The sequence below is a fragment of the Hippocampus zosterae genome, chromosome 16 (assembly GCF_025434085.1).
Source record: "Hippocampus zosterae strain Florida chromosome 16, ASM2543408v3, whole genome shotgun sequence".
Classification (NCBI taxonomy): Eukaryota; Metazoa; Chordata; class Actinopteri; order Syngnathiformes; family Syngnathidae; genus Hippocampus; species Hippocampus zosterae.
In genome coordinates this window covers 10,420,778-10,447,877 of record NC_067466.1, presented here as the reverse complement: position 1 = coordinate 10,447,877, position 27,100 = coordinate 10,420,778, and the positions used below count along the sequence as shown (strand labels likewise).

At 43.0% G+C, this 27,100-nt stretch overlaps 2 protein-coding genes across 13 annotated transcripts in view; both read right to left on the bottom strand.

Annotated features, from left to right (window-relative positions):
• Positions 1-27,100, bottom strand: part of LOC127588109 (vascular endothelial zinc finger 1-like) — a 288,931-nt gene that overhangs the window by 84,097 nt on the left and 177,734 nt on the right. The gene's annotated exons all lie outside the window — the stretch shown is intronic.
• msi2b (musashi RNA-binding protein 2b) overlaps positions 1-27,100 on the bottom strand; it is a 225,664-nt gene that overhangs the window by 84,097 nt on the left and 114,467 nt on the right. For all 10 annotated transcript variants that reach the window (XM_052046680.1, XM_052046686.1, XM_052046688.1 and 7 more), the window contains one exon: positions 15,652-15,700. In XM_052046680.1, coding sequence (XP_051902640.1) covers positions 15,652-15,700 — 49 coding nt within the window. The remainder of the gene's footprint in view (positions 1-15,651; positions 15,701-27,100) is intronic.

Genomic DNA, 27,100 nt, shown 5'->3' with positions numbered 1-27,100 from the left:
TTTTGCTGGCAGGTAACTGGAGCAGAGAAAGACAAAGGTGAGGAAAAGATTGGGTTTGCAAGAAAAAAAAAAGGCCAAAGGAGAATAGCGAGATACACCGCGGAACGGGAAAAAATGTGAATAAGAAGAAATGTGTGAAGTAACAAGAGGTGAGAAAGAGTAAGCGAGGAAGAGATGAGAGATGAAGATCAAGCCAGAAGAGCGACAAGTGCCTTTGATGCCACCGCTCGTCACCTGTGGCAGTTCGCAAGGAGGCTTGTGCAAAGCGCGCGTTGGTTGTGTCGTTTAGTCGATGTATGCATAAGCGCGCAAGCAGCGTATTTGAGCCACCGCTTGAGCTAACGTGCCTGTTATGATGAAGTTCACACAAGCGTGAAAAGACAGGATTGATAAGGCCGCCACTCATTTGTCGTACCTCAGAAGTTGGAAAGTGCATGGTTGGCGTACACAAGCACCGAAGTTGCCACTGGAGGATTCCGCAAAGATACTGAAGACGAAGCGAAGTTTGCTTGACAGACAACTTGTTTGCTTGGTTTGATTTGCCGTGGCTGACAGTACACCGACTCAAAGCAAAGACACAGTGGCCACTGTCTAGAAAATATTTTAACTGATCAGATTTCGCAAATACTTTTGAAAAACTTCCGCCTCTGCGTTTTAAATTCTTGCCATTGGCCAAAATGTCAGTCGCAGCATGTCTGCAGTTAAAAACAGTGTCGGGTAAACAGGCCCTCGGAGAAGAGAGAAGAGAGAGAGAGAGATGTGCTGGCGGTGCCGATAACGGTACGGGCTCCAAAGTTGATGTCATTCTATCTACAAACGCATCACGCGCCGCCTTTTAAGTTTGGCTTCTTTCAACGTGAGCCAGTCAAGATCACAGGCGCACATATTTCCACTAGCGTGTGGATAAACGCACACCTTCCACAGCATCTCTTCCCACTCGTCTTGCCAATTCCGTGCGGACCAAAAGCCAAATAAAGGCCACAGCACACAAGGCGTATTTATCGCACTTAATCACTGCACATGCATTCCTGAAATAACCTGATGAACGAGTGACTAGCTGCCATATCGAGGTCCCTTATAGCTGGGAGGTGTTTACATCAGCCAAAAACAGAATGTGATGGTGACAGACGCTACCCCTGCCCCTGATTATTTTGCAAATTCAGATTTATTGTGTGTTGTTATGAACTGTACACACAGTGGTTGGATGATTAGGCCAGATCTTCAAGGCTTTTTTACATTTTTTTTTTAACTTCCACTAACACTTACCAACACACTTTTTTGTTGTTGCTGCTGTTCATTTTTGGAATTTATACTCATACCTTTCATATCTGCTTGAAAATAATTTTTCATATGTATTCAGGTTCATAGACTGTCATTTCATATGGATCTGATCCAGACCGAGCGCTTCAATTCAACACACAACGGCTTATAATAATGATCAGGGCCCGACAAACTCATTCACCGCCACTGACGTGTATACTCGTCAATGAGTATTTTTCAATGGAAATGGGTGAGGCTTCTCCACTCTAAATTGCAAACTTGGAAACCACTTAAAGAAAGTAAAAGAATGGGAAAACGCCAGAATCAACTTTTTTTTTCCTCCTGGTAAAAGGAGCGAATCTATGATTCTATTTTGTGGATTTGGTGTATGCAGCCGATATAATCTCAGTAAATGCTGTTCAGTTTTGGAATCACTCAGAAGTCCTTGTGCCATTTCCCACTAGATAGATCTTTTACGCCATTCAATCCAATAAGCATCTCGGCAGACAATGACGTATTGTCCCATTTATCGTGTGGCCGTGCGTGAACACTAGAATGCTTTTACCAAATAATCTGCTGCTTCTCACCGTTCGCAACAAGTGGAGATGGAGTGAAGAATGTAACACGTTCTTCCATTCACCTTGAATGACAGGAGCACATTTTGGGTAGGCTTCGGGAGTTGCATGTCTACGGACGCACACATTTCTTGATGGTTTCGGGGAATAGTTTTAAAAATAAAGAAAAAAAAGGGGTTGGTGCCATTTCAGTTTCATTCTCCTTTTGTTCATCTTATATGCACAGTGGAACCCATGCACACAAAACGTTTTGGCAGTAAATCCGCTCAGGTTGCTTAGATGTAGAAAATATTTATGGTCAAAACTATAATTTCAATAAATATAAATTCATCAGTTATCCTTTTTGGTATGACTTTTAAAAACTGCTTGCAATTCTAAGATTTGTTCTTGTCTGTGATAAAGTGAGCAAAAAATAAATTACTTTTCCCAACATGTAGTTTTGAAATTCACGAGCTGATTAATCAATTTTTGGAACGTTATCCTGCCAAATATCGAAATCAAAATCGGCCCCTAAAACCGTTCTCGGTCGGTGTTATAGTCATTTTATAAGGTGCTAAATCCCACACTCGATGATTCTGCAGTCAACAAATGTTTAAGCCTTAGCGCAGGTATTGTACACAATGTTCCCCCCCCCCAATAAAAAAAAGATGCATACTTAAAAAAAAAAAAGCAGCACACCTCCACAGAGGCGCACGTTGAAACACACAAAGGCTGACTTGGAAGCTGTCAAGTGCAAACAAACTGATGACAAGACGCCGACAGATGGAGTCACCGAGGAGAGACGAGCGACGCATTCAACTCAATTAGCAGTGTGCTGCTGCGTGACGCTGATGGGATATGGAATCTTACCATGACTAGCAACCTGTCAATCCGGCAACAGAGCCGCCAAACAAGCGGCACGCAAGATGCAATAAATTAAATCTAATAAACCGATAAATAATTTAATTTATGAATTAATGGAATAAACCCAATGAGCTCTGCATCACAAAACAGGGCATAATGTGACCTGGGAGCCTCAACTCCCCCCACGCACTTTCTCACACACACACACACATACACACACCGGAGCAACAGGGCCGCGAGGACAGCGACAGAAATAAAAGATGTGAAAGAACAATGGCTGCTTGCCTATTTCCTGCTCACGCCATCTCTTCCTCTTACCTGTGTGCGCATTTGAGAATTCTGTTCATATATTATCCTGCCATGGTACCTAATGAACCAGGCGTCTCCACCCTGACACTTACGCTTGGGTAGGCAACCCTTATTACAGAGTGGCGGCTCATGCACACGCACACACATGGGCCATCACATAATCTGTACCACGGGGTGCATAAAACAGCTCTTGCTGGTCGTGATCACCAAATCAAAACGCCGCTTCTCCTTTGCTTACCCCCCGCATTTATCATGTGTTTGTGTGTCATTCACGGGAATACCAAATTCCCAACAAATACACGAGAACGCACAAATACCCCCTGTGAACATGGTGACAGACACCACGTCCCTACTGAGTAGTTGGTTATGATAATGATTTATTGTTCCAGACTTGCTCAAATATGCTCTTTTGCATCTTTTTTTCTTTTTTGTTCCCCTCGGTATTGCAAGTTTTCCCCCGGAAAAGCACAAAATCAAGCCTATCTTTTGGAGCAACGTGCCACGATGTATCCTGCAGCGTGCTGATTTTTTCTGGTCTTACCAAAAAAAAAAAAAAAACGTATTACTTGGAGGAGGGTGTGGAAGCTTCCTAGAAGTACTTAAGTGGTAAACCAGCGGGGCTGTGGGATGCCAATCAGCTGCAAATTGGGGCAACAATGGCGGAGTTGGCCCAATAAACACCCAATGACGTGACAGTGTGCAGGTGAGAATGGAAACGGCTTTTGCTGAGGACACTTGATTAAATTGCATGGGATGTCATTGTGAAAGGCACCCAGTTTGAAGCTCAATGCAGATAAAAAAAAGAATGGCCAAAAAAAAAAAAGATGTAAGAAAGGAGAAATTGCTGTCCCTCATCCCTTTAATCTAAGATTAGATGCTTGGACTAGTGGTGATGTAATCTCTCTCTGAGAGGTGATTGCTGTGGCTCGGTTGCTGATTGTGATTTTCAGCCGTGTGGGCTCTGACCACCGTTACGCTTGAAGCTCTGTGTTGGAACACAAACAAACTCATGGCTCGTTCAAGCGAACATGACGTATCTTCGTGGCAATTTGTCAAGTCATTAAGGTCAGTTGCCCATTCTGTTCACTTTTATATATTTTTTATTGCATTTATTTACCCACAAGAGTAAAATATATTCCAAATAGGACACAGCGAAACCTATCTACAATTAAAACCTTTTCTTTTGCCTGCACTGTGGTTAAATTCATACTTGCACTATTTTTTGGCATATTCAAACATCTGTTCAACATCAAATGTCCCTAAATTATTCAACTAAATTCTCAATAGATATTTACAGTATATCTTATTATCAATTGATAGTTTTTATAAGTTCCATTTGATGCTAGAAGTCACCCAGATCCAAATAATAAGCACATACAAAACAATTACCTTATTTTCCGCACTATAAGGCATATAAGGTGCACCTTCAATGAATGGCTTATTTTAAAACTGTTTTCATATCAAGCGCATTATATGTTGCATAGAATAGAAGCTACAATAACGGGTGAGGTTGCGTTATGCAGCCAGTAGATGGAAATATGCTAAAAAGAATACAATACAATACAGTTTTATTTAATATAGCGCTTTCAAAACTGCTGCAGCTATCAGAAATCGCTCTACAGAACATTTAAAATACTCCGTCCAATAAATCAGAAAATTGATCCATAAATAAGGGGCATCGGATTACAAGGCGCACTGTCGGCTTTTGCGGAAATGATTGCTTTTAGGTGTGCCGAAAAATGCAAGAAATAGTTTATTCAACTCAACATTATGCTAGTGTTGAAGACAATTTTTGGCAAAAGTGTACCAGTAAAATTGACAAAGCTTCTTGAATCTGAACCGTGAAACACAAAAAATTTAATGCCAAAATAGGACCGCACATTTTATATTTGATGATTATATTTTCAATATCATGATCATTCAAGATCAAATGATATTTGATGACATTTGATATATTTGACAACAGATGTTTGATTCACATTTTGATTATATTAGATTGTGCATGTGCAATTTATCATGTGACTGACTGTGAAAGGCGCTGCTCATTCACAAAGAAAATATTATATTTCAGCGGAGCGCGGAATGTTGACATGATTGCTAAACGGCCAAACTGAAAAGTAGTCATTTTTGTATTCCACCTGCCTGACAAATCATCTGTGTCGGGATTCGGAACAAAAACTCAAATGATGCAAACTCAATCACGTTCCTATTCACCGTGTGAGATGTAAAGTTATAAATTATGATTTAATCTGTGGGAAGGACCTCTTCAAAGAGGGCTCTGCAGAGAGTACATACTGCGTATTAATGGAATGCCTTTGTTGGTGTGATCAGCATGTTTTTAAAAATGTTACAAAGGCAACATATTTCATGGAAGCGGCGCGGCAGACATTTAGCCAATTCCCTCATGTGCTGCACTCAGCTGTAAGACGCCTGGCTAAGCACCAATCGGGCTGTAAATACAGGCTACATCGCCAGGAGAAGTTTCATGAACAATTTCACCTCAATAATGACGTGCATACATGTCTTGACTTTGACATAATGCAAGAGCTATATTATTAGCCAAATGAAGCCCTCTTCAACACGGAATAGAATTTCAGGCAAGACAGTGTGGAGCTTACGTCTGAGTGTGCATGTCCAATGTTTGTAGGGCGGCAGACGTAGACTTGTGTATTCCAGGTCATTCGCACAGGAGGTTTCACCTTGGTAAATCCACTATTAGGTGTTCTGAGAATGATGATGTGAGCAGTCAATCCTCCGCGATGGTTTCACTTTCTGAGCGCATCCGGCGGGTCACAAATAGAGAAGCTATGGGGGTATTACAAGGTCAAAGGCCGGCTAACTCTCAATATGACGACAATCTCAAGATGGCATTTTCATTTCCTGAAGAGACTGATCCCTCTTGGCCGCTCAGGCCGAAAATGGTTACTTCTGCTTATTTTGCCTTCGCTTGAGAATGCATACCGCAAATATGTGGAATATGTGGATTCTGGTTGTGCCGAATAATGGCATATTTCACGTACTGCACAGCCAAAGAAAATTCGAATCAATATTGCTTTCAAACATCTACCCAAGCATAAAATCAGACCACTCCTTCGATACATAAATGTGCCTTTCTGGGCCTTTTTGGTCCCTTTTCATTTTGCCCTTCAAATGTCTTCTGGGGTGCAGCTGTGTGGCGAAGCAGTGGGAGCAGCTGATGTTTTTAATGGCACATGGTTTGTCTCCTGGTGGTGAGATAAACATGGGGAAGAGATTAAAACCCCAGGCTTTCTTCCACAATCTCCTGCCTCCATCCTCCATCCCGTGTGGTTTTCATAGCCAAATCTCATTCAAAACCGGACACACCCGGACTATGAGGCACGGCATATACACACGCACCAACCGGTGGTGACACACAAGGAGATTCCTAAAATACACAATGTAGTACCGTATTGGCCCGAATATAAGACGGCCCTGATTATAAGACGACCCCCTCTTTTTCAAAACTCAAGTTTGAAAAAAGACTTTTTGAACATCAAATGAATTTTTATACAGAAAATAATTACAGTACATCTGAGACAAATGATTATAACAATATATTTGAGAGAAAAAGCATGTTATTTTGCCTCATTCAAATCTTAATATCTGAACAATCAAATATGTAAACTAAAATGCAATCACATTCGTAAACGAATGGCTTCTGGTTTTTGAAATGTAAATTACACTTCTCAGTTGCTGCTTAACCTGGCCGATCTTAGACCCACTTTTCTCCAGATTGTCGCTACATTTCTCAATTTTCTGTTATCTCTTCTATTATTTTCTTCTCTTTTCTTTCTTACCGCTATTTTTATTTGTCTTCTTCGTGCTACCGCTATTTTTATTTTCATTCTTCGTGACAGGGGTTCACTTTGGCTTATATCAATGCAAAAACACCGTCCTATATTCAGGCCAATACGGTAAGTAAGAATCTATGCATTTAAGGCTGTGTTTACATTAGCACCATTAAGTCGAAAACCGAGTTACTTTCTCCTGTTGGCTTGTTTGGTCAAGTGGTGAAACTCTTTTCGAACATGTACTGTACATATTTTGCATCTTGTCATCCATGCCCTTTACTTGCTGCCATGTTTCGCTTTAAACAGCTAATCACAGCACTTCTTCACCTTGTGATGAAACTTGCTGGTACATTGGTCAGATAATTAAAGTATTTGCTCATAGAGTAGTCTCTTTATTCAACTGCAGAGGCCCAAGTGTCGATTAGGCATATGGCAGCCTCATATATGTATGTACTGTATATCAGCAGTCTGGCCAGAACTAATGTCAAGGCGCGGGCATTAAAAACGTAAAGCATCGCGCACAGTGAACTTATTTATAAAATACAAGCGGCAGCCTCCTTCACTCAATTCATTGGAGAAATTGTTTACGTGTCTCGGTTGGTGCTGCTGCTTTGATTAGCAATATGAATCAAACGTTCTCGGCAGTTTTTAAGATCGGCGTAGGGAAAAAGAGTGTCTTCGAAACGAGGTAATTAAAATTACCACCCCTGTGTACTTTAAGGGAAAAAAGGGGGCATACAATGAGGAAGATGGCTTTATTTTGGTAAAGTAACAACAACAGACATGGCAATTGCGCGAAGGGAGGTGCAGGTTGTTATTTGAGGACAAAAAAGGCCAAAAAAAGTTTTTAACAAAACCATTTTTGCTTTATGTGGTGGTGTTTAATGATGCTGTTTTCCTTACTCGTTCATATATCAAACCTTTGTGGAAGGTTGAAGTGTGTGTGACAAGAGAGAAATGGAGCGTGGGCTTTGCAAAGACATCAAGTAATTCAGACCAGAGAGAATGACCAAAACCGTGAAAGCAACCCGAGTCTGCTGGTTGTGAATGTGGACACGGCACAAGCTAGCAGTCCAGAAAGCTGATGAGCTGGAGCCGTTATTAAGAGTGCAGGCGAAACACATAATTTCCTGTGTCACTGTGATTATGCCGTGGTGGGAGGCCCCCAGGTGGAGGTAGATCTATTGCGTATGATTAGCTCTGCCATTTAAATGACATTCACACCCGATGGGAATATTGGGTGTGTGAAGGTGAGTCTTTTCAGCACAGACCAAGTGAGCTGACAAGAGAAGGTGCAGAGATCGCGGCTTCTCCTTGATATGAACGCCACGTCAATCAGTTAAGGCCCATCGCATACTGAGCAATGCAGCTGAAATGGAAAAACACATAACACACAAAAAAAAAAAAAAATACAGTTGGCGAAGCCCAGCTGCACATTATGCGACTGACCGCTGCCAATATAACCAACTCGCTCCAACAGAAAAGCTGTCACTCCCCTCGTTATTATCTGCAAACAATGTTTTTGAGGCACCACACACACTCTACTTATCTTTTCTATGTGGTTCAATTAAAAAAAAAAGATATTTGTGTCTTTGGATTGCCAAAGAAGAGGAGGTTGACCCTGGCTGCTGGAGCTAGAATAATACAAAGGGAGGAACAGGAGCGAGTGTCAGTCCCATGATTGCACTTGTGTAATTTACATGTCGGAGTCTCTCCAACGGTGCACTTTTACATACACGGGTACTTTTGAAGTTATCGAGTTAACTCATTCAATCCCAGCGTTTTAATGGATTTTGACTAATATTGCAAGGCCCACATAATATTCGGCTCTAATGCTATATAAACATGGAGCCTACCAAAACAAAGTTTGGAATCTCTTAGCAGGAAAAAAATAATGTTTTTCCATTCTTGAGCAATCAGCATTACAAAATGGCTAAGTTTCATGAAAATGGCGATTCCTGGGCAATAAACTGAGAAAAAGAGCTTTTTGTAAAAGCATGTGAGGCACCACTGCCACGTACTGGTCGCTTTTTTACATGATTTACAATGCAAGCGGCTTATTCTCATTCACAGATTGCATCAGATCCTCCCCCTCACTATGATGCAAAAAAAAAAAAAAAAGACGTACAAGTACGTCCATAGTAGGCGGGGCCTAATTTCAAAACGCCGTACAAGTACGTCTTGTGGAATGAAAGAGTTAAGTGTTGTACTAATGGAATCGCAGCACAACCAGTTGTCAGCAACTGGTGACAATGCATTACCGTATTCAGCACACTCTGCGACAGTTCGGTCAATTTCGGCGGCGTCCTTCGGCGTTTGCCAGGCCTAAATCGGACCGCGGGGCTGATTGTTTACTCGGAATCAGTGAAGCTATACTGTACAGTACTCAAGACCAAAGAGCAGTGCCGATCTGCAAACACGACAAGTCCAGTGGAACCAAGAGGGATTGAATTTGTTTAGTAAGGGATTGCCAGTGGAGGATATTCACAATCAAAGTGGGCCTTGCGGACGTGCTTGTGAAAAGATACTGTGTCTGAGCTCCTTCCAAGTAGATTTTGTGCACTTGTCATGATAACAGCGTAGGCCATTTGCTGGCACGGCTACTTGGGTGAGAATTGCTTAACTTGTCTCTCTTGGAGGAAATTCATCTCTTAAGTTGCGCCGTCTTTAAAACTCAAATGAGCCGTCTCCCCGTCTCTTGCCTGAACAAAAAGAAGACATTATCAAACCTCTACTCTCACCATTGTGAGATCCATTTGGTAAACAGCCTGTGTCCTGCAGCAGTAATCAGGGGGTATTTTTTGAGGGATTTGCAGGCTGGCCAGGAGGCATACGCTGGAGTGATCTCTAATTGCTAGAAGCGAAGGACGGGGTCGCCTGGCGCTCTTTTGAAGCCATCAGCAGCAGTTTGCAGCCTGAGGAGTTAGCAGGGGGAGGCTCCCCATCGAGGCACTTGCCTTTTTCTTTATATCCTCCTCCTCTTCTCCTCTCCATGACATCATTATACTTTTCCTTGTTCTCGCTCTCCCTTCTTTCCATTTTCTTCTCTCGACTTCCCGTTTCCTTTCGAACAGCACGTGTTCCCTGTCCCCACTCGGCCTGTTCCCCTTCCGCTCCTACACAGTCAATGAGCCAGCAATCACTTTGCAGCCAGACATCTTCTGCTCAGTCGGCCATGTTCAATCCTTAGCACCGGTGGCTGATGAGGCATTGTGGTGACGTCAAACACGAAGGTTTTTCTGGGAACGGCGGTTAACCTGCGGAGGCACAGCTCTGCTTCCTGGGTTGCTGGACTCATACTGTGGCAGCCTTTGGATAATGAATGGAAGATGCCAAAGAGATGAAAGATAATGAAGCCAATTATATTTTCCTTCTAAGCCAGTGGGGCGAAAGACAAAAATCCATGTCAAATAGTCATTGTATAATGACGCATATAGGGCAACAAAGAGTAAATATTCATTCGATGTCGCGAGATACTCGCTGTTTGGACATCATCGAAATGTTTACTTTGGAGTACACTGGGAAAAAAAATCGTCCTTGATTTTTGATTGTGCATGATTAAAATGTGTTTTGTTTGTACTTGTAGAAAGCACAGGCAAATTACAAAGGTTACCAAATTTTAATCATGTGCAATTGATGTCAAAATTTGAATTCGGGAATTCCAAAGGATCTTTTTTTTTCTGTGCTGAGATGAAAAGGTATAAAATGGTCATATGATTATAGCAACAAAAATGATCAATTCATCAATACTATCACATGGTTGTTACCCCCCCCCCCTCAAAAAAAATCACTAAATGTAGTGCAGGTACCAAAATGTACTTAAAATTAACCGCTAACAACACCTGGCTTAATTACAGTTATCGGCAAGGATCACAAATGATTCGAACGATTTCACAGGTTGTCCCCCCTTCACGGTAACTTTTTGTTCTCTTGTATTATCCGCAGACCGAGTAATTATCTTGAGCTAATTTTCCTTCTGCTGACACATACCTACACTTTAGCACGACTGCGCTTTGTCTATGAAAAAAATATATATATATATCACCAGCATCTAGGGTGCCTTCTGTCATGTTACGTTTTGTCTTGAGTCGTGGCCTCTTTTTCTTCGTCGTCTTCTGCTTGTTCGTCATGTTTGTTTGCTCTTGCGGTGCACGTCTGAAACTAAAAGACGACGACGACGACTTTCAAACACGCTCAATAAATGAGTAATGTTATTCCAAAAAAAAAAAGAAAAAGAAAGTAAAAGTGTCTGAAATGTTATCGGTAAACCATATATCGTTTCATCCCCATGCAGGCGCCGAACTACTCTCCTATAAAATAAACACCATCTAACAGTTTTGGATTGTTTGGAAGGCAGCTCGCTCAGTGTGACATTGACTTCTCCCTGCCAACTTCACACTGTGAGCTGCACTTGCAAGCTTTTCTGCCAATTCAGGTAAAGAGATTACAGACACACACCATGCGGTCTTCTGTTCCTCTGCCAGGTGGAAAAACAGCCCTTACAACCAGAAGGAGGGAAAAAAATGGCAATACACGAATTTATGTCGTCCTCATACAATGCCATGAATCCTTTACTTCTCCAGGAACAATTTTTTTTCCCCCTAATATGCACAACACCGATACAAATGTTTATCCCGGTCCTCAAATCTGTTGCACATTACTGGCACTTGCATCAGTCATAGCGAAGCAGGAATTTAGCTTAGAATCAGTCACACAATTAAAGCTAAACTAATGGGTGCTGTCTGCGTGCGCACTTATACTGAGCAATATTTAAGAAACTTACACATGGATTTCATCATTCTTGTTAATGGTGCAATTAAAAAAAAACGGAAGAGAGAATGTGTGGAAATCATCAGAGGTACCGCGTTTCATATTTTAGCTCACACCTTTGAAGTATGAGTAAATGAAATCAAGGTATTGGGGGGGGGAAAGGTCAGGTTTGATCAAACTTTTATTGGATTGTCTTGCTGTAGGGACTTTCACCAATTCATTGACAACACATCATTTTCAAAATGTCTCTGCTGCTGCTGCTCTAAGTGGGTTTGAAAAGGGGGCAATTTTAAATCATTTCATTAGGGTTGGTTTTTTTTTTTTAAATCTAGATATTGTCATAGCACCCCCCCAAAAAAACATGACTATGGCAACAATAATGATACACTGTACATTAAATGATTACCTTTCAGACACTATCAGCACAAAACATTATTTTTGCCTAGTTGAGAAGCACAGAATCTGTGTGTGAGCGTCGGTGCAGTTGCATGTACTGGGGTAGTACTGCCTGCAGTTCCAGAATGCGATCTGATGCGTCTGCTTGCTACTTTCTGCTCTCAGCTTCAGACACTGGCTAGCATCGGACGGGATTGAAAGGAGGAGAGGAGCACGTAAACCTCATCCTGCTTGTACAAAGCATTCCATGGCAAAGACTCCAACAGTGTCTTTTCGTGGCCACAGATAGCAATTGGCAATCTCCCGGTCCAGTCGAAACAGCAGGAGATCTCTCAGCGACCGTGGTACCTCGAGAGAAATCGTCCAGGCCCAATAGCGTGCGGACATGCCCTGGTTCCTCTCAACCACAGTCCCTTCACATCGGCATGGTGCTCAGAGCAAAGGAAGGAAACTAATCTCGGAGCGGCACGTGGCCGAAAAATACCTTATTTTTAATCTTAAAAGACCTCAAAATCCACCTCCTCGCTCTTTGTTCTGGGCAATGGCGCATCATGACCAACACCTTGTTTCAACTAAAGAACAAATTCAAGACCTCCTGGCAGCACCCCTGCTCTAAAAAAAATAGAAAAACAGGATTGAGGTACCCGTCTCAGCAACATCTGGTCTGAAATCCGGCGCTGCCACAGAGGGATTGAGAATGAGCGGTGCATAGATAGAAAGCGAGATGTTGCAACTGGTCAACAACATCACCTTCCAAGCTTCCTATGATGACATCAAGTCTATCTGTTGCCCATAAAGGAAGAGCATCAACTTGGACAGACGCAACCTGCAGAACACCTCATACCAAACTCCCTTCCCTGTCGTGTGAGTCAGCCATTGAAACATACAAAAAAATTAACCAAAACTGAATGAATGTCACAGATCCCTACTTTGTGTCTTGCGACAAAATGAGTTTCAGGAGAAAAGAGACGGTGGAATGGAGGCGGAGCAACGGGGGGGAATTGCGGTAAAACATGGAACAATAGGTGCCCTCTGGCATCAACCCCTGGACGGTCCAAGCTGCTCACCGAAGGCATTGAAGTCGTCCACAATGAACGGCTGCTGAGGCAAGAGCGGCTTTGGAGAGTTCAATTTCCAACATAATCGGCAGTATTCTACTCCCTTAAATGCCAAGGAGATGGTGCTCTACACGCGCCTTTGTTGGGGGCTTTGCTTATGGCAATTGTCCTCTAAGCAGGAGACACGGCGGGAGAAAGACGAGAGGTGGCAAAGTCGGACAGGGTGGGGGAGGGGAGAGACTGCACGAGATAAAATGGGAAATGTAGAGAATGTCTCTGGTATTCGTTCGTTTGGCCTCACGGGGACCGTCTGGAGGACAATGCTGCTACTATTGGAGTGTGACGTTTGTCCTTTATCCAATTCAGCGCAGCCCCACAGAAATCACACAATCAGGTGTCAATCACGCAACTTCTGCCCATCTTGACTCCATCTCCATTAAACTCAATGTTAGATAGAAAAGAGCAATGACATTTTTTCCCCATAACCTTTGTAGGGGTTTGTTTGATTTTTCGGCTATCATGTAGGATTACGAATATAAGTTTAACATTTATGATAAAATGACAACTTGTGAGAAAATCTGTACAAAAAGTTGCATTGGCGAATTGCAGGAAGCTTCATATCAGCATAATAATTTCGATGGATAGAAATGAGCTTGTGCTGATCTTTAAAAAAAAAAAATTACATACGACAGCAAAACCTGGAATTATTTTTTCATGACTCAATCTGTAGGATAAAAATCTACACAGGTGGGAAATTGATTTGGACTGCAGGCAGCTAGCTGTGCAGTCAGCGGACCAAGGCACTGGTTTCACTTATAATATATTTAATGCCCTTTCCTTTGTGGTCATGGAGCAGTTGAGTCATTAATATTACACAACCACACCAGTGGCACTGATGAATTATTGAAATGTTCTTACGGGTCTGTAATATTCAATGCGTTTCATCTCGGAGACCTGTTGTCTCAAGATAAAAGCGGTAAATGTCTACTGTTTCAAATTCCCACCGGAACCAAATATCAAAATGCTATTAAGAGAACCAGTGAGCGAAGAAACTAACTGCACCTGCCGCCTGCCTCATTGTCACACTCAATATAAATACGGCTGTTGTCATCACCCCTCCACCCCCCAAAAAAAAGTGTTCATTTGAAGGGCATTTTGTTGCCCAAAGGCAAACGTCTAACAAAGTCCCGGAGCAGAGTGTCCGTACTCTCTCAGGAAATGCTGCCTATGCGGCAGACAGGGGAGAAAGAGAAGAGGGAGAAAATGCCTTTGTCTGAAAGACCCCACACCGGGTTCTGTCATGACAGATCAAAATCCCCTCAAAGCCATAGATCACTTCCACTATAGTTCACATGTTCCAATACTTGAAAACTGTTTACCAGGCTCAAAGGGTTTGTCTGACACAGAGGAGAAAGGAGCGGGAGAGGCTGTAATGCACACTTAGAGCCCCGTTTCAAAACAGCAAGGAGTATTAAACAGAGGTCAGGTTTCCGTTTCCACCAGCGAGGTGCATGTCATTGGGATGGCAATGGTCCCAAGGTGAGCTGCAGTCTATACAAGCCGATATGGTCCCCAATAAGCAAGACTGCAGTCCGATGATTGAGTAGTATTGTCACAACGAAGCAACGACGAAAACATCAAGAACAGAAGACTCCGCTTTTTTGTCTTTTTTGGAAAATGGCACCATTGAGATCCTGTTTACAATCTATGATGGTTACAATCACAATCACAATCTTGTTGCGCGCATGCCAAATTTCATACCCTCCGCCTTCCGATTCCAAAGCTACTACTGCCGCCCCCATCGATCTCGACTGCACAAGTATTTAATAAATAAATGCAGTGCGTTTCAAGTCAGGGAGTATGAGTCTCAATAGACTCATACTTTCTTCAATATGGCCCAGTTCAATGTGCAGGGAGTGACGAACTAACAAGAATACTGACTGATGTGACAGAAAAGCCCGCATCATTCCTAGTCTTGTGGAAATACCTGTCGGTGCCTGTTGACTACTCGCAGACAAAATGATCGAGACAGGGAGAAGGACGGTAAGAGACCGAGGCGCACACACAGACCAACCGAGTGAGGCACGCTGTTACTTTTAAGTTCCTTTAACAGCCAATAGAAGCAGCCTCCCCGATAAACGACAGCCCGATGTGCGGTAACCGGCGGTTAAATCCGGCCTTTGAGTGCACTGTTTTGCTTACGCGTACGGCGCTGGCTCACGGCGCAAAAGAGGAAACCTGTCTTTGGAAAGTCCTCTATTTGAGAGAGAAACGTTTCGCTCATCGAAAGATAAGGCGCCGATGAGCGTGCGATAAAGTCGGTGCTTCTCCTGGGCGTTATCTGACACTGTTATCTGACTGCACAGCACCCGCCATCTGACAATCTTACAGCCTTTAAGCACATCTCCGAAACACGCAAACACCATGACCTGAACACACACACACACATGCATGCACACAAGCTAATGCTGAGACATTCTAAGCACCATCCCAACTTATTGATCAGTTCGACACGCTCTCATTGTTCAACAGATCAGACACCCAATATCATGTGAAATGGAACCGTTCCGTTATCGCGTAAGGAAAGGACATAACATGTTTTGCTTTTTCGGTTTACTGTGCACTCACCTCTATGTCTGTTCGTAGTCTTATCAAACATAAGCATGGCGTCATCGACCTGAAAGAGAGGAAGGATGAAGCCTTTTTAGTCTTTTTTTTTTTTTTGTGTCATCATCTGATCAATTCATTCCATTCAATTAACGTCAGACAACATGAAAAATCGCCACGGCGGGCATTGCCATCCAGATATCGTTTCCCCCTTCTGATTCCGCGGCACAGACGTGTGAGTGAAAAGTGGCAGAAAATGACAATAATGACAAGCGCTGAGGAAAATGGAGAACTGTTTGGACAATTTGTTTGATGAACACCAATGTCCATTCTTGGGGAAGGAGACGGATAAATGCATTACGCTAAGCGAAAGTGAGACAAATGGCCATCCGCGCTCATCTCACAAGCGCGGCAGCAGGAGCATCCACCATAATATCATCCCTCATCATGTCCAATAAAGCCACACACAGATAGTCAGGCTGCATTTTTCCCTCACGCATCTCCTATCCACGGACAACCTGTGATTTTTATATCTTTGAAGAACTGCTTTAAAAACAGAGTGAGGCATGCTCATTCACTCCGTAATTTTGTCTTCAGGGGAAATATAAAAAGGACAGAGAGCTAGGGAACAGCGAGAGACAGGGGAGAGGAAAAAAAAAGAAGTGGGAACACATCACCGCTCGCTTCCTGGTTATGGTTTCTAGGTAAGTGTAACGATGTACCTCCAAGGCTTTATGCCGTGCGGGGGAAATGCGTGCGCACAGGCCTGTGTCTGTGTTTTTCATGGGAGGGTGGAAAAGCTTTGGGAGAAGATGGGACCAGACAAGAATAGGGGTCTCAGTCAAGCAGAACTGTCTGATTGGATTAAAAAAAAAAAAGTAGTCCCTGGCAACCAGGCAGACTCGCACTGGCACACTGCTCTTGCCACACTCTGGCTGCACATTTGGCACAGATGTTGACGTTGCCAAGCAAGATGCTGGCACGGTGTGGGGAATCCAGTGATTTTATGCACAGCTCACTAACTAAATGCAGCTCTCTAGGATTTTTTTTTTTTTTGGTTACGCGTACACCTATGCAAATAAAATGGGAAGATAATGCTCATTTGGAGAAGGGGGCTAACACACAATTTATACCAGGATATAAACATGTACAATCACATTCTTGCCTGTATTCACATTTAGTCATAGCAGACGGGGACAGAAAAAGATTTCAATGAGGTTTTGGACCATCCTGCCACATGCTGACATGTTACTCAGCATGTTACTTTGAATGCTACAGTACTATACTCGATGCTCATCAATTTAACATATTTTCATGCTGCTCTCAAAAGATTTCTCACCATATTGTGGCCAGAAGCTTGTCAGAACTTAACTCATTCAGTACCAGCCAATTCTGGACCAAGTCTGAAAAGACGTTTAAAAACGTCTTTGGGGGTGAATGAGTTTTAATATGGGAAATCCGGTCACATTGCTTGTGTCACAGTAAGTGATGCAGTCGAACGTGTTTTGCGGTACTGTTTTGAAGTGGAAAACCCACCAAACGGATTGCGCAATGGACAAGCGATAAAATGACGATCTGCTATGTTTACACGCAATTCTGGACATTTTTCGATGGAAAAGCGTTCATCGCTGTTGAGAGTGCGTTTAATTGTCTCTAGGAGCGGTGTCACACACAGTGAGAAGCAACATTTGTTCTTTGATTTTTATTCGTTTTTGAGTTTACAGGTTTTGATATGAATGTCGCATCACCTTTGGCTTTTGTCTTTTTCATTAAAAAGAAAAGATAGCCGCAAATGTGTATATACCGTCTACATTAAAATGCAGTAAGACATGCCAGAGGTAAAAGTTAACCAGTTCATCACCGAAAAAAAAGCAGAACACAAGAGAGACATAATTTTGTTACCTGTGAGAAGTAGCGCCACCTAATTATTATACGACGGGACAACATCAAATGTGAGTACGAAGCAATAATGCCAGCAGCAACATCTTTATCGAGAGACATATATAATATTATCTGTCCTAACTTTTGCCTCGTGTTATCTCCTGAAAATCACATTACAGTGAGAGAATGTGTGATAACCGCAGTTTGTCTTTGGGGCGTTTGTGACTTGAGTGACTTTGTACAAAAGGACAATTTTGCAATGAAGGAAAACATATTTCGAAGTACCGAGCCAGTGAGCGCACTGCCATAATTTTAATCGTAACGACGTCAGAGGTGCATATTTTTAACTCCACAACACTGGATACGACACAATAGCATAAATTGTGAGAGTGACAGATGGAAGAGCCGGTTAATCAACTCTGACTTTATATCATGTAAATCCACATGAATTTACAACATCATTGCGGTGAAATGGTGACCGGCTGCTTGAATTATGTAACCATCTCACACTATCAACAACCGGGCGGCCCTGATAGAAGTCAGCATTCCACTATTTCTGCCGCTACGGATACTATTGAAACCGTCGAGAGCTTCGGGGGGAAAGCTGAAGTGAGATTTGTCAGAGGAAGTGTATTATATAAATGTATGATGCTGTAACATGATTCGAGGAGAACTATCCGGTCATACAGGAAACATTGATTCATAGTGAAGCACTGATGGGCATTTTACCAGAGAACGTGAACATCATGTAAGGGTCAAACTCAAGTTTCTCTCTCTTGCTCTCTCTCTCTCTCTCTGTCAACCTCAGTCGGGCTCTCCCGTTCGCTCTCCCCGGCACCAGCAGACTCTATAGAACCATCTCCAGTGCTTGAGGGCTTTTCAATGTAGTTATTCAAGCAGAACACAACTGTGTGCCTCCATCTGATAGAAGGTTAAGGACCTCTTCACTGCTCACAAAAAAGCCCGCCACATTGAGGTGAGGCCAGGCTCACCTCAGGGAAGAAATCTTTCTCTGTCCTCCTCCTCCTTGGCTTTCACTCTTTCCTTTTTCTCCTGGCTTGGTGAAAGGAAAGGTTCAAAGGATAATGACTGTCTTATCACTATGTAAAAGGGGAAAGGGAACTCCAGCGAAGTGGCTGGCCTTTTGTGACAACGGAGAAAAGAGCAAAAGTCTATTCGGCGCTGGGATATGCACTAGAACCATCCATTACCACTTAAGGAGGCCAGGCAGCTCTTTAACCAAACCTGCAGCAAATAAGCACATCCAAACAAGGCCGAGAGGTGACGGGATGACACGAGACATCGACTGATATTGGCTTCTTGAAGCTTCATGTAAATTTCAACGCACTTGGGAGAAAACCCGACAAATCGATATTCTTTTGCTGTCGCCAAGCGGTGCTGACCTTATATAATACACAAGTGGCAAGAAGTGGAGCAAAAGAGCACGGGAGTGGAAGAATCGAATAATGAACGTACGTATTCCGAAAGGGTAGTTATCATTTTGAAATAAGAAGTTGACCACTTCTTGTTGTTTCGATTGTCCCACAATTCACTTCCAACGTCCATATCAGTGAAATCAGCTGATTTTCTGTTTTTAAAAGGTTTTTTTTTCTGCCATGAATTTTCCCTGCTTTTTTGCCAATTCCTTACCTCGGGAGTTTGGTCTTTTGCTTGCCTAAATGTGTTCCATTCCCATCTGTGTCTTACTTCTTTTTATGTGTCTGTGAATCAATTGTTTGCTTACACCGATCTCCCAAGAATTGGACTTTGTTCACTTGAGAAACTGGTCGGTTTGGTTATGGTCGTTCTCGACTCACCTTCCTTGCAAGAAATATCAAAGCTGACAGGCTGTTTGCTTTTAGATCTATTTTGCATTCACGGATATGAGATACGTATAACAGATAAAAATTTGCTTTTTACCTTTTCTTTCTTTTTGCACTTTGTAAAAAATAAATCCCCAACAAGACAAATACGTAATGATTTGGAAAAAGGAAAAGTTCTGTGAGTGATGAATCATGTATCAAAGGACAAAAGGCATCAATAAGGGCTAATGTGCTATGTTTGGATTGGGAGAACAGCAGACCTGCCAAATGACAGGGGGAGATTTAAGAGCTCTGGAAATGAATTATGACAGCGATTTACAGGTAGGTCGGTGTCAAACGCGCATTTACATTCAACTCATGGCAGGAAAGCGAGCAGAGGAGGTTTTCTGCAATTTGGGGTGGCACCGATGTGGATGAGATCTGGTGCGAAATAATGTCAGGTCATAACCACATACATTGACCTGGGACTGTTGTGTTTTGCTGCTAGTTTTGGACACAGCAAGTTCTGGTTCTGGACCAGGGCAGAGACAATTGATACACATCTTATAGCTAGCTACCTAGTGTCATTCATTTTGATTTGATTTCAAAATATTCCCGATTTCAACATATATTTGCAAAGGGGCAATATCTTTCAGATGTAAATGAAAACAGTTATGTAAACGAAAAACAAAAAATAAAACAATCCTTATCCGCTCATCCAATATAATAGCATGTTGCCAACGAATTGGAAGGAACACTTCTCGCTGTCAAGCATCCATCTTCTTTGGGAGTCATCGGGCAGGAGAGTGATTCAACAGATTCTCTTCAGATTTAGCTGCACCATAGCTTTATAAAAAAGGGATGAGGGTGGGATATAAAAAAAAAACTCCCTATTGCGCTCAATGAAGTATCACATCATTAGGATCATTACCATTATGACAAATAAGGGTCATGGTCAAGGAGAAAGCTCAGCTGGCACTGCCCCTTCATCAACACTCCCTTTGCAGAGTAGATAATCTCATATTCTATTTCTGTGATGACAATTAAGAGAGAAATGATAGCAGCCCAGTGACAATGGACAAATTTGTAACAACCCTTTCGATTGTTCTTTTGTAGAGGCGAGTCTATATCATTGTCAAATGAGGTTGAATTGCACACAGAGCTGCATCCGCGCTTGAGTGCTTTTACAAGTGGTGGTTTAACAAAGAGTGGAGGGCAAAATTTTTGCTTCCTTTCAGCTCATGGGGGGTGGGGGGGGGTGTTAATTGTTCGCCTATGGGTGGCTTTTGGTCATGCAACAAAGAACCCAGGCTACAGAGACATGTACAATAGTTAAGGAACGAGAAGATCCCATGCTGATCGGTTCCTTCTCGGCATCAACACGGCTAGAGGATGTTGACACTGGAGATGAGCCTTCTCTTTTTGTAAATCTAAAATCGTCATGACTTTCTTACAGGGGCACTATTTGCAGTGATCTGACAAGCTGTCTTGTTATCCGCTATGGAAACTGATATTTCCAACTCCCAATCTATTTGCGAGGCCACCAGCATGAGCGTTGCGACTGACTCCTCCCACCCGTCTCATTGCTGCTTGGCTCGTTCCATCTCGGTGAACCACTTGGCAGTCTCGGTAGCTCCTTGACACCGTTTTGATTTGATTCGATAGTTTCTCAGGGAAGCTTAAACGTGTCTTGAACTAAGAGTTTGAAGCAGATTTACGGGGGTTTTCCCCAAAATGCCCCAATGAAGATGAAAAGATCGACTATCATCTCTGCTTCAGTCGAAGCACGAGCTTGCGTTGTTGCATTTGAAAACACTTTATATGATTGAAATGTGGACCCTTCATTAAAAATCTTATTACCTGAGTCAGTAAAGAATAAAGAACAGAATATTTGTTACTGCTAAATGAGAGCGATCAAAAAAATATATACTATATACTTTCAAGCAGTTATCTGATGATAAATATCTGTGTAATTATTAATTATATACAGCGTGGGCTGAATGTCAACACTTATTCAAACAAGTTTCCTTCTTGTTGACATTAACAAAATGACTTGAAAGAAACACTTGAGGAAGACAATTTCTCAAATGTGTCACAGTTACATATTTATGAGGTCCCCTGCTCTGCATCCAAGGAGGTCGCTATGGTGATGCAAAGTGATGTTCTCGCGGAGAGCTTCGGCAGATCGGAGCACAGAAGCTCTGTGCGGCTCACAGACCAGCGAACGGCACAATTAAAAAGGCAGTCATGCAGAGGGCACATTCAGCAATGTGCTGCTATAAAAGAAATGTTATGAAAGGAAAATGCCTTTCGGAGGTTTCTACATTTTTCAGGGGAGGCCGTAACATTGTTTTGCTAAAATATTATTTCATGAGAAGACACCCATCAGAAAAGTAAAATGCAGTTGGGAAAAAAAAAGAAATCAGTCCCATTTTTGGGAAAATATAATTTTATGGGTACTCGAACCCCAAAGTACTCCCAATTACGCATTCAGAATCTTTTGTTATCCTCCAAGGAATCATGTTTATATTTTCTTACGCTGGTGTTTCGTATTTATTGCCGAAGGAGTTTTCATAATGGGTAACTTCCTAGGAAAATGCATGCCCGAACCGCTACAATATGCTTGTCCAGTATCCACTTTGTGATTCGGCTCATATGTGAAGCACACTCGTTTAAAACTCCCTATGACCCTTTAATAGCAATCTAGACATCACTTTGAAGGTCACGCCTTCCTGAATAAATGTGAAGTCAGTGTGGTGTGGTGCTCCGTCCCCCGTTTGGCCTTCCACAGTCATATCCTCATACTTGAACTCCGTATGTTTGAGGATGTTGGCCTTGGCCTTGCCCATCAATCTTCTTGTCTTCCTTTGCCAAGCTGCAGGAACTACCCATTATGGAGTCATTTTATTAATAGGGCCCCTTTTCCTCTCTGCCACTCTCGTGCAGAGTGCCTCCTCTTTCTGTCAGAATAGAGTATGCCTGCAAGCCACCTCCATGAAACTACAGTGCCCGGGCTTTCCCTCATTCTCCCATGTGAAAGCTCAGCCAGGGAAATATTTTGCTTTCAAGCGAAAATAGTATTTGGAGAGGTGAGCAATCCTTAAACCCCCAGAGCAAACAGTTTAACACCGAGGACCTATTTAAAATGATTTTCTTCCTCCCTGCAAAGCCAATCTGATTTTTTTTTTCCTCAAGCGCACATGCACTGAGAATACACAATAGATTTTACAAAATGATGCACCTTTTTCTCTCGTTTTGTTAGCGTTAAATAAAGGTTTTCTTATCTTATCTTAAGAAATGGCTACAGGTGGACATGCAAAAAAAAAAAAGGTCAAAAGAAACAAGGGGTTGAGGGGCACAGTGCAAAAATACAATCCGCTGGAAGCAACGGATCCCTGAAGGAGGTGCTGGTAGAGATGAAATGAGGTGAAACAGAAGGTTGCAGAGGACACTAAGGTTTACACTCCAAATGACCAACATGGTGTTGGAGAATCTATTATTTAATAAACAGTTAAGTGAGAATTTTAAAAAAAGTGGGCACTTAAAGCTGCCACTTTTGATAATTCTTCTAGCTTTTTGGGCTTACATCAAAAGCGCTCTGATGTGCAGGTTGCACTCGAGGTTCTTTGACTTCTTCCCGTATTCCGAAAATATGCAGGTTAGGTTCACTGAACTCAAGATTTTTCTTCTGTGTGAATTTGAGCGCGGATGGTTGTTTGTCTGTGTTTGCCTACATATGCGCCAGAGGAAAACTTGATTTTCAGTTAGAGTCATTTTATAACATAAAATAAACTCCTTGGAGGTAATAAATGCTTACATAAAACATAAATAACAATAAAAAGGTCACACTCACATGAAGTGGCCTTCTTCGCGGCATGATATTTCGCAAAAGCACAATAGTGATAGCTCATTGTGGAAAAACCTTGACTTTTTTATTTTTCTTCAGCGGAAAGGAACAATTAGCTGCAAGTTAAAACGAGTCTGGAAGAGTGCAAGCAATCCAGTGTGCGCGTTGCTCTTTCTTTGAAAGTTGTGAATCTAAACGTGGCCTTGAATCCAGACGGTGGGTTTCGTCTGCCTCTGTATGCGCTGAGAGTACTCAGCAACAGAAACGTGATGTGCTTCTATTGTGCCGTTTGCCACTGGCTTTGAACCACCATCGAAAGCCAAGAGTGATTTTTTCGCGCGGTATTCATGAATCAATGGCAGCCACTCACTGGCGGCTCTGTTCTTGGAGTCTATCATCTACTTAAGATATCAACAGGTGAACACCGGGGGATCAAGTGATCTGCGAGTTGAAGAAAAATGGAATGTATTTTCCACGCAACGGCCACCATTGCTAATACCGCGCGCTTCCCTTCCATTGTTGTTTTGGCTCAAAAAGCTTGAAGGACGTTTCAATAATTTGTCCCTTCTCCTAAGATTTGAATAGAACGGGCGCTGATGGAAAACTTGTGATCTCTTCATGCAAAACACTTTCATCTGTTATTTGGTGATAGCATGTCTCTCTTTGTCAGCACAAATACGGGAGGCCCGATTTGAATATGGTTACACATCCCTCTATTTATTAAAGCTTGGATTAACATGACAGGAAGTTTTGTCTGGGGGGCTCTTTAAGATGGCTCAGAGAGGCAATCTGGTGACAGTAATAGGATCCAGCTAATATACTTGACTGATGCTCCTTTCCCAGTGTTATAAAGCAGAACAATGGGAGTAGGGTTCTGGGAGTGAATACATTGTGTTTGGTAATAGTGTGTGTATCCATGTGTGTGTCGGGAGGGCGATGGTGCGCTAATCAGCCAGAATACCATCACTTAGCAAATACACGGGCTGAGGAAATAAAAATACTCAAAGGTCACAGAGCAATTCCATCAGGACATCTCTTCTACAATTAACTGAATAGACAAAGGACCTGACATTAGAGAGTGCAAGAGGAATATTTCAGCTCAATGTCTCGGAGTTTGTAGAGATTTGTTAAAGGTTGGCTTTGAATACATGGAAATCTTTCTAATTGTATTTCTTCCTTTCTTCTTTTTCTATGCGGAACAAGTCACAAAGAAAAATTCATTACGGGGGACATTTAAAAGGATATTGTATACCGCCCAACTTCGCTTTCACCGTTGCTGCGCCACAAAATATGGCTGTCACATCTTGCCTTCAGTTACGATTGGAAAAAAAAAAGAATCCCCAATACATCAAAGGGCTGTTTCAATTGTAGACGCGGTGCACACAGTACATCACATCCTTCCCGTTACCTATTTACTTTATTCATTTCTACTGATTTTAATATCCTCAAGGGGAAATTCAGTGGCCACTCTTCTGTTTATAGTGCCACTTGTTTTGCACGCCACCCAGAGAATACAAAGGCAGGCCTGAAGGGAGATGTGTCAGAGCGAAGAGGCGAGCAGCGCTGCAACCTCTTGCTCAAGGGCGTCCGAGACAGAAGTCAGTTAGCAGATTAGCATTTCTCGAACATTAAGTTGACCCTTTCAGTTCTTGGCTTTTCATTTTACAAGTAATCATGATTTGAAATGTTCTAGTTGTCGCATTGAGAAAGATACGGGATCCAACCACCAGTGATGACAGGTTGGCATATTCACGCTTCTGTGTAGATTTTCGGCCACCCAGCTCATTGTCGTCTGCAAAATGTTGAATTAAAAGCGGATGAACAAGAAACGTTAAATTGCCTCGATTCGGCTTTTGCGACCATGTTAATGGCTAATTAACTCTGTTGATTGGATGGAATGAATTCAACAACAATTTTCCCCACATTTGATGCACCACCATTAAAGTCATTTACATAGGTTGCATCGACGCAATTCCAACGTTTGAGCAACTAGGACAACCCCAGACGTTGCATAGGTTGCATACGTAGAGGATGTCGCGACCGCATTTCTGTATCATTCCATGTGTGGCGCTGAATTGTATTTGCATTCGTAAATTCCGCAACAAGCGAAAACAACTTTTACAACAAATAGAGGAGAGACTTGTGAGTGGGGTTAGCGGATCAAACTTGCATCTGTTTCAGAGGTAGAAGGGATGCTGTGCATCTCGCACAATCTACAATTAACAATCTAGTGATAGCGGCCAAATGCCAACAGCCATTAGCGCCCAACACCAAGTGAGAACACGGATGTAGATACGGGTCCGCTCAAACGTGGATGAGATGCGCCTGCGCCACCCTCCCATCCCAAACGGCCACAAACCATCTGCGAATTAGATATTAGACGACAAAATGTCTATTTCCAACCCCACCGTCAAACAGTAATTGTGCAATCTGATCCGTCTTGTATGGCGTTAGAATGGTGGGACTGTTTAACACATGGCTAGCACTTAAGCTTAAAGGAATGGATGACAACTTCAATTCTGGAATTGCATTGGACCTCTGACTCGTTCACTGATAGTGCTATTTGCATGCACTCAAGCGGCGTGCGCGGTAAACGCAGCTGACAGTTATCTTTGATTTTATTTCAAAAGGATTTCAGCGGCGTCTGCATCAGAAAAGATCCTGCCAACCGCTCTTTCAGTTCCTGGTGCGATTTCTCTCTCGCTGAATCTGTCACTCTGTGCCTCGGTGACAGGGTCAGATAGAGAGAGCAAAGTGGTGAGAGGTGTGACAGTGCGAGCAGATGAGGGTCGCTCCGTGTGGAGGCCCTCGGCATGATACCCATCAAGGCGACTCAGACAGACGCCAGTTGGTCCGAGTAATGCCACCCACACCGGCTCTGGGAGGGAGCCCAGAAACCATATGGAGGCCAGAAGCCAATGGCACACCAGGAGAAGACTGACATTTCAGTCTGGCTATTGTTAATCAAACTGAGCAGTCATTAATGTCCATTAACCAAGTATTTAATGATTGTACAGAGCTCTTAGCGCTGATCACATAACCGTGGTTGGACATGTTTTCAATGGGGGGGGGGGGGGGGACTCCATTCCTACCCCCTCACACACGCTACGACGACACCCACTCTCAGGAGTGCGCCTAAAATTGTTTCGCCTTATCTCCTGACTTCCTGCTTCCATTTTATGACAGGGACACTCATGTTCTTGGTGCCCTCTGATCCCCGTGTCAACACACAGCTCACGGGAACGCAAGCCATCTGCAAGGCACGCACTTTAAGTCGGGTAACCGGCAAAATCAGTCGGGAGTCTGTGTTCACCTGACAAGGTAACACGACGTAAGGTGGCTTCCGTAAAAGCTACCCAGCCGTTCTCCTGGGCGACACCGAGGAATTTACGAGCAGCAGGTAGGAGATCAAAGCTGGTGCTGACAGACTTGGCAAACATCAAGATTCATTCAAATCATCGCTTGTTTTCTTGGTGGCTTTCTGTCGCGGTGAGGCCCTGCAATGACGGCGGCTTTTATGAGTTGTCAGTGGGCCAGGTTGGAGGGCTCTGCGGTTGTCCGCCGCCGGATTCAAACTTCGACGGGCGCCGCGATGACAGGATACGAGGCACTCTGCGGTTACGCCGCGGAATTCGAATGTCAATCGCCCTGCCCAGTGCCATCTCCCCCTCTCGCGCTCGTTTGTCATCGCTCCTCCCTCCCCTCTTCCCCGGTGTTTGTCAGGGCTGGTGATTAGCTGTCACCCTCTGCAGAAGCAGATAACACCCCACACAGCCTGTTTCCCCTCTGGGAGCATGCACACACGTAAAGCAGGAAAATGCAGAAATAAAAGGCACGAGTGTGCATACACGCATGCACACTAAAGACACTTGATCATGTAAAAAAAAAATGGTATCGTCTGCAGCCGTTTTGGATTCGTTGACCACATACTTATCCGCGA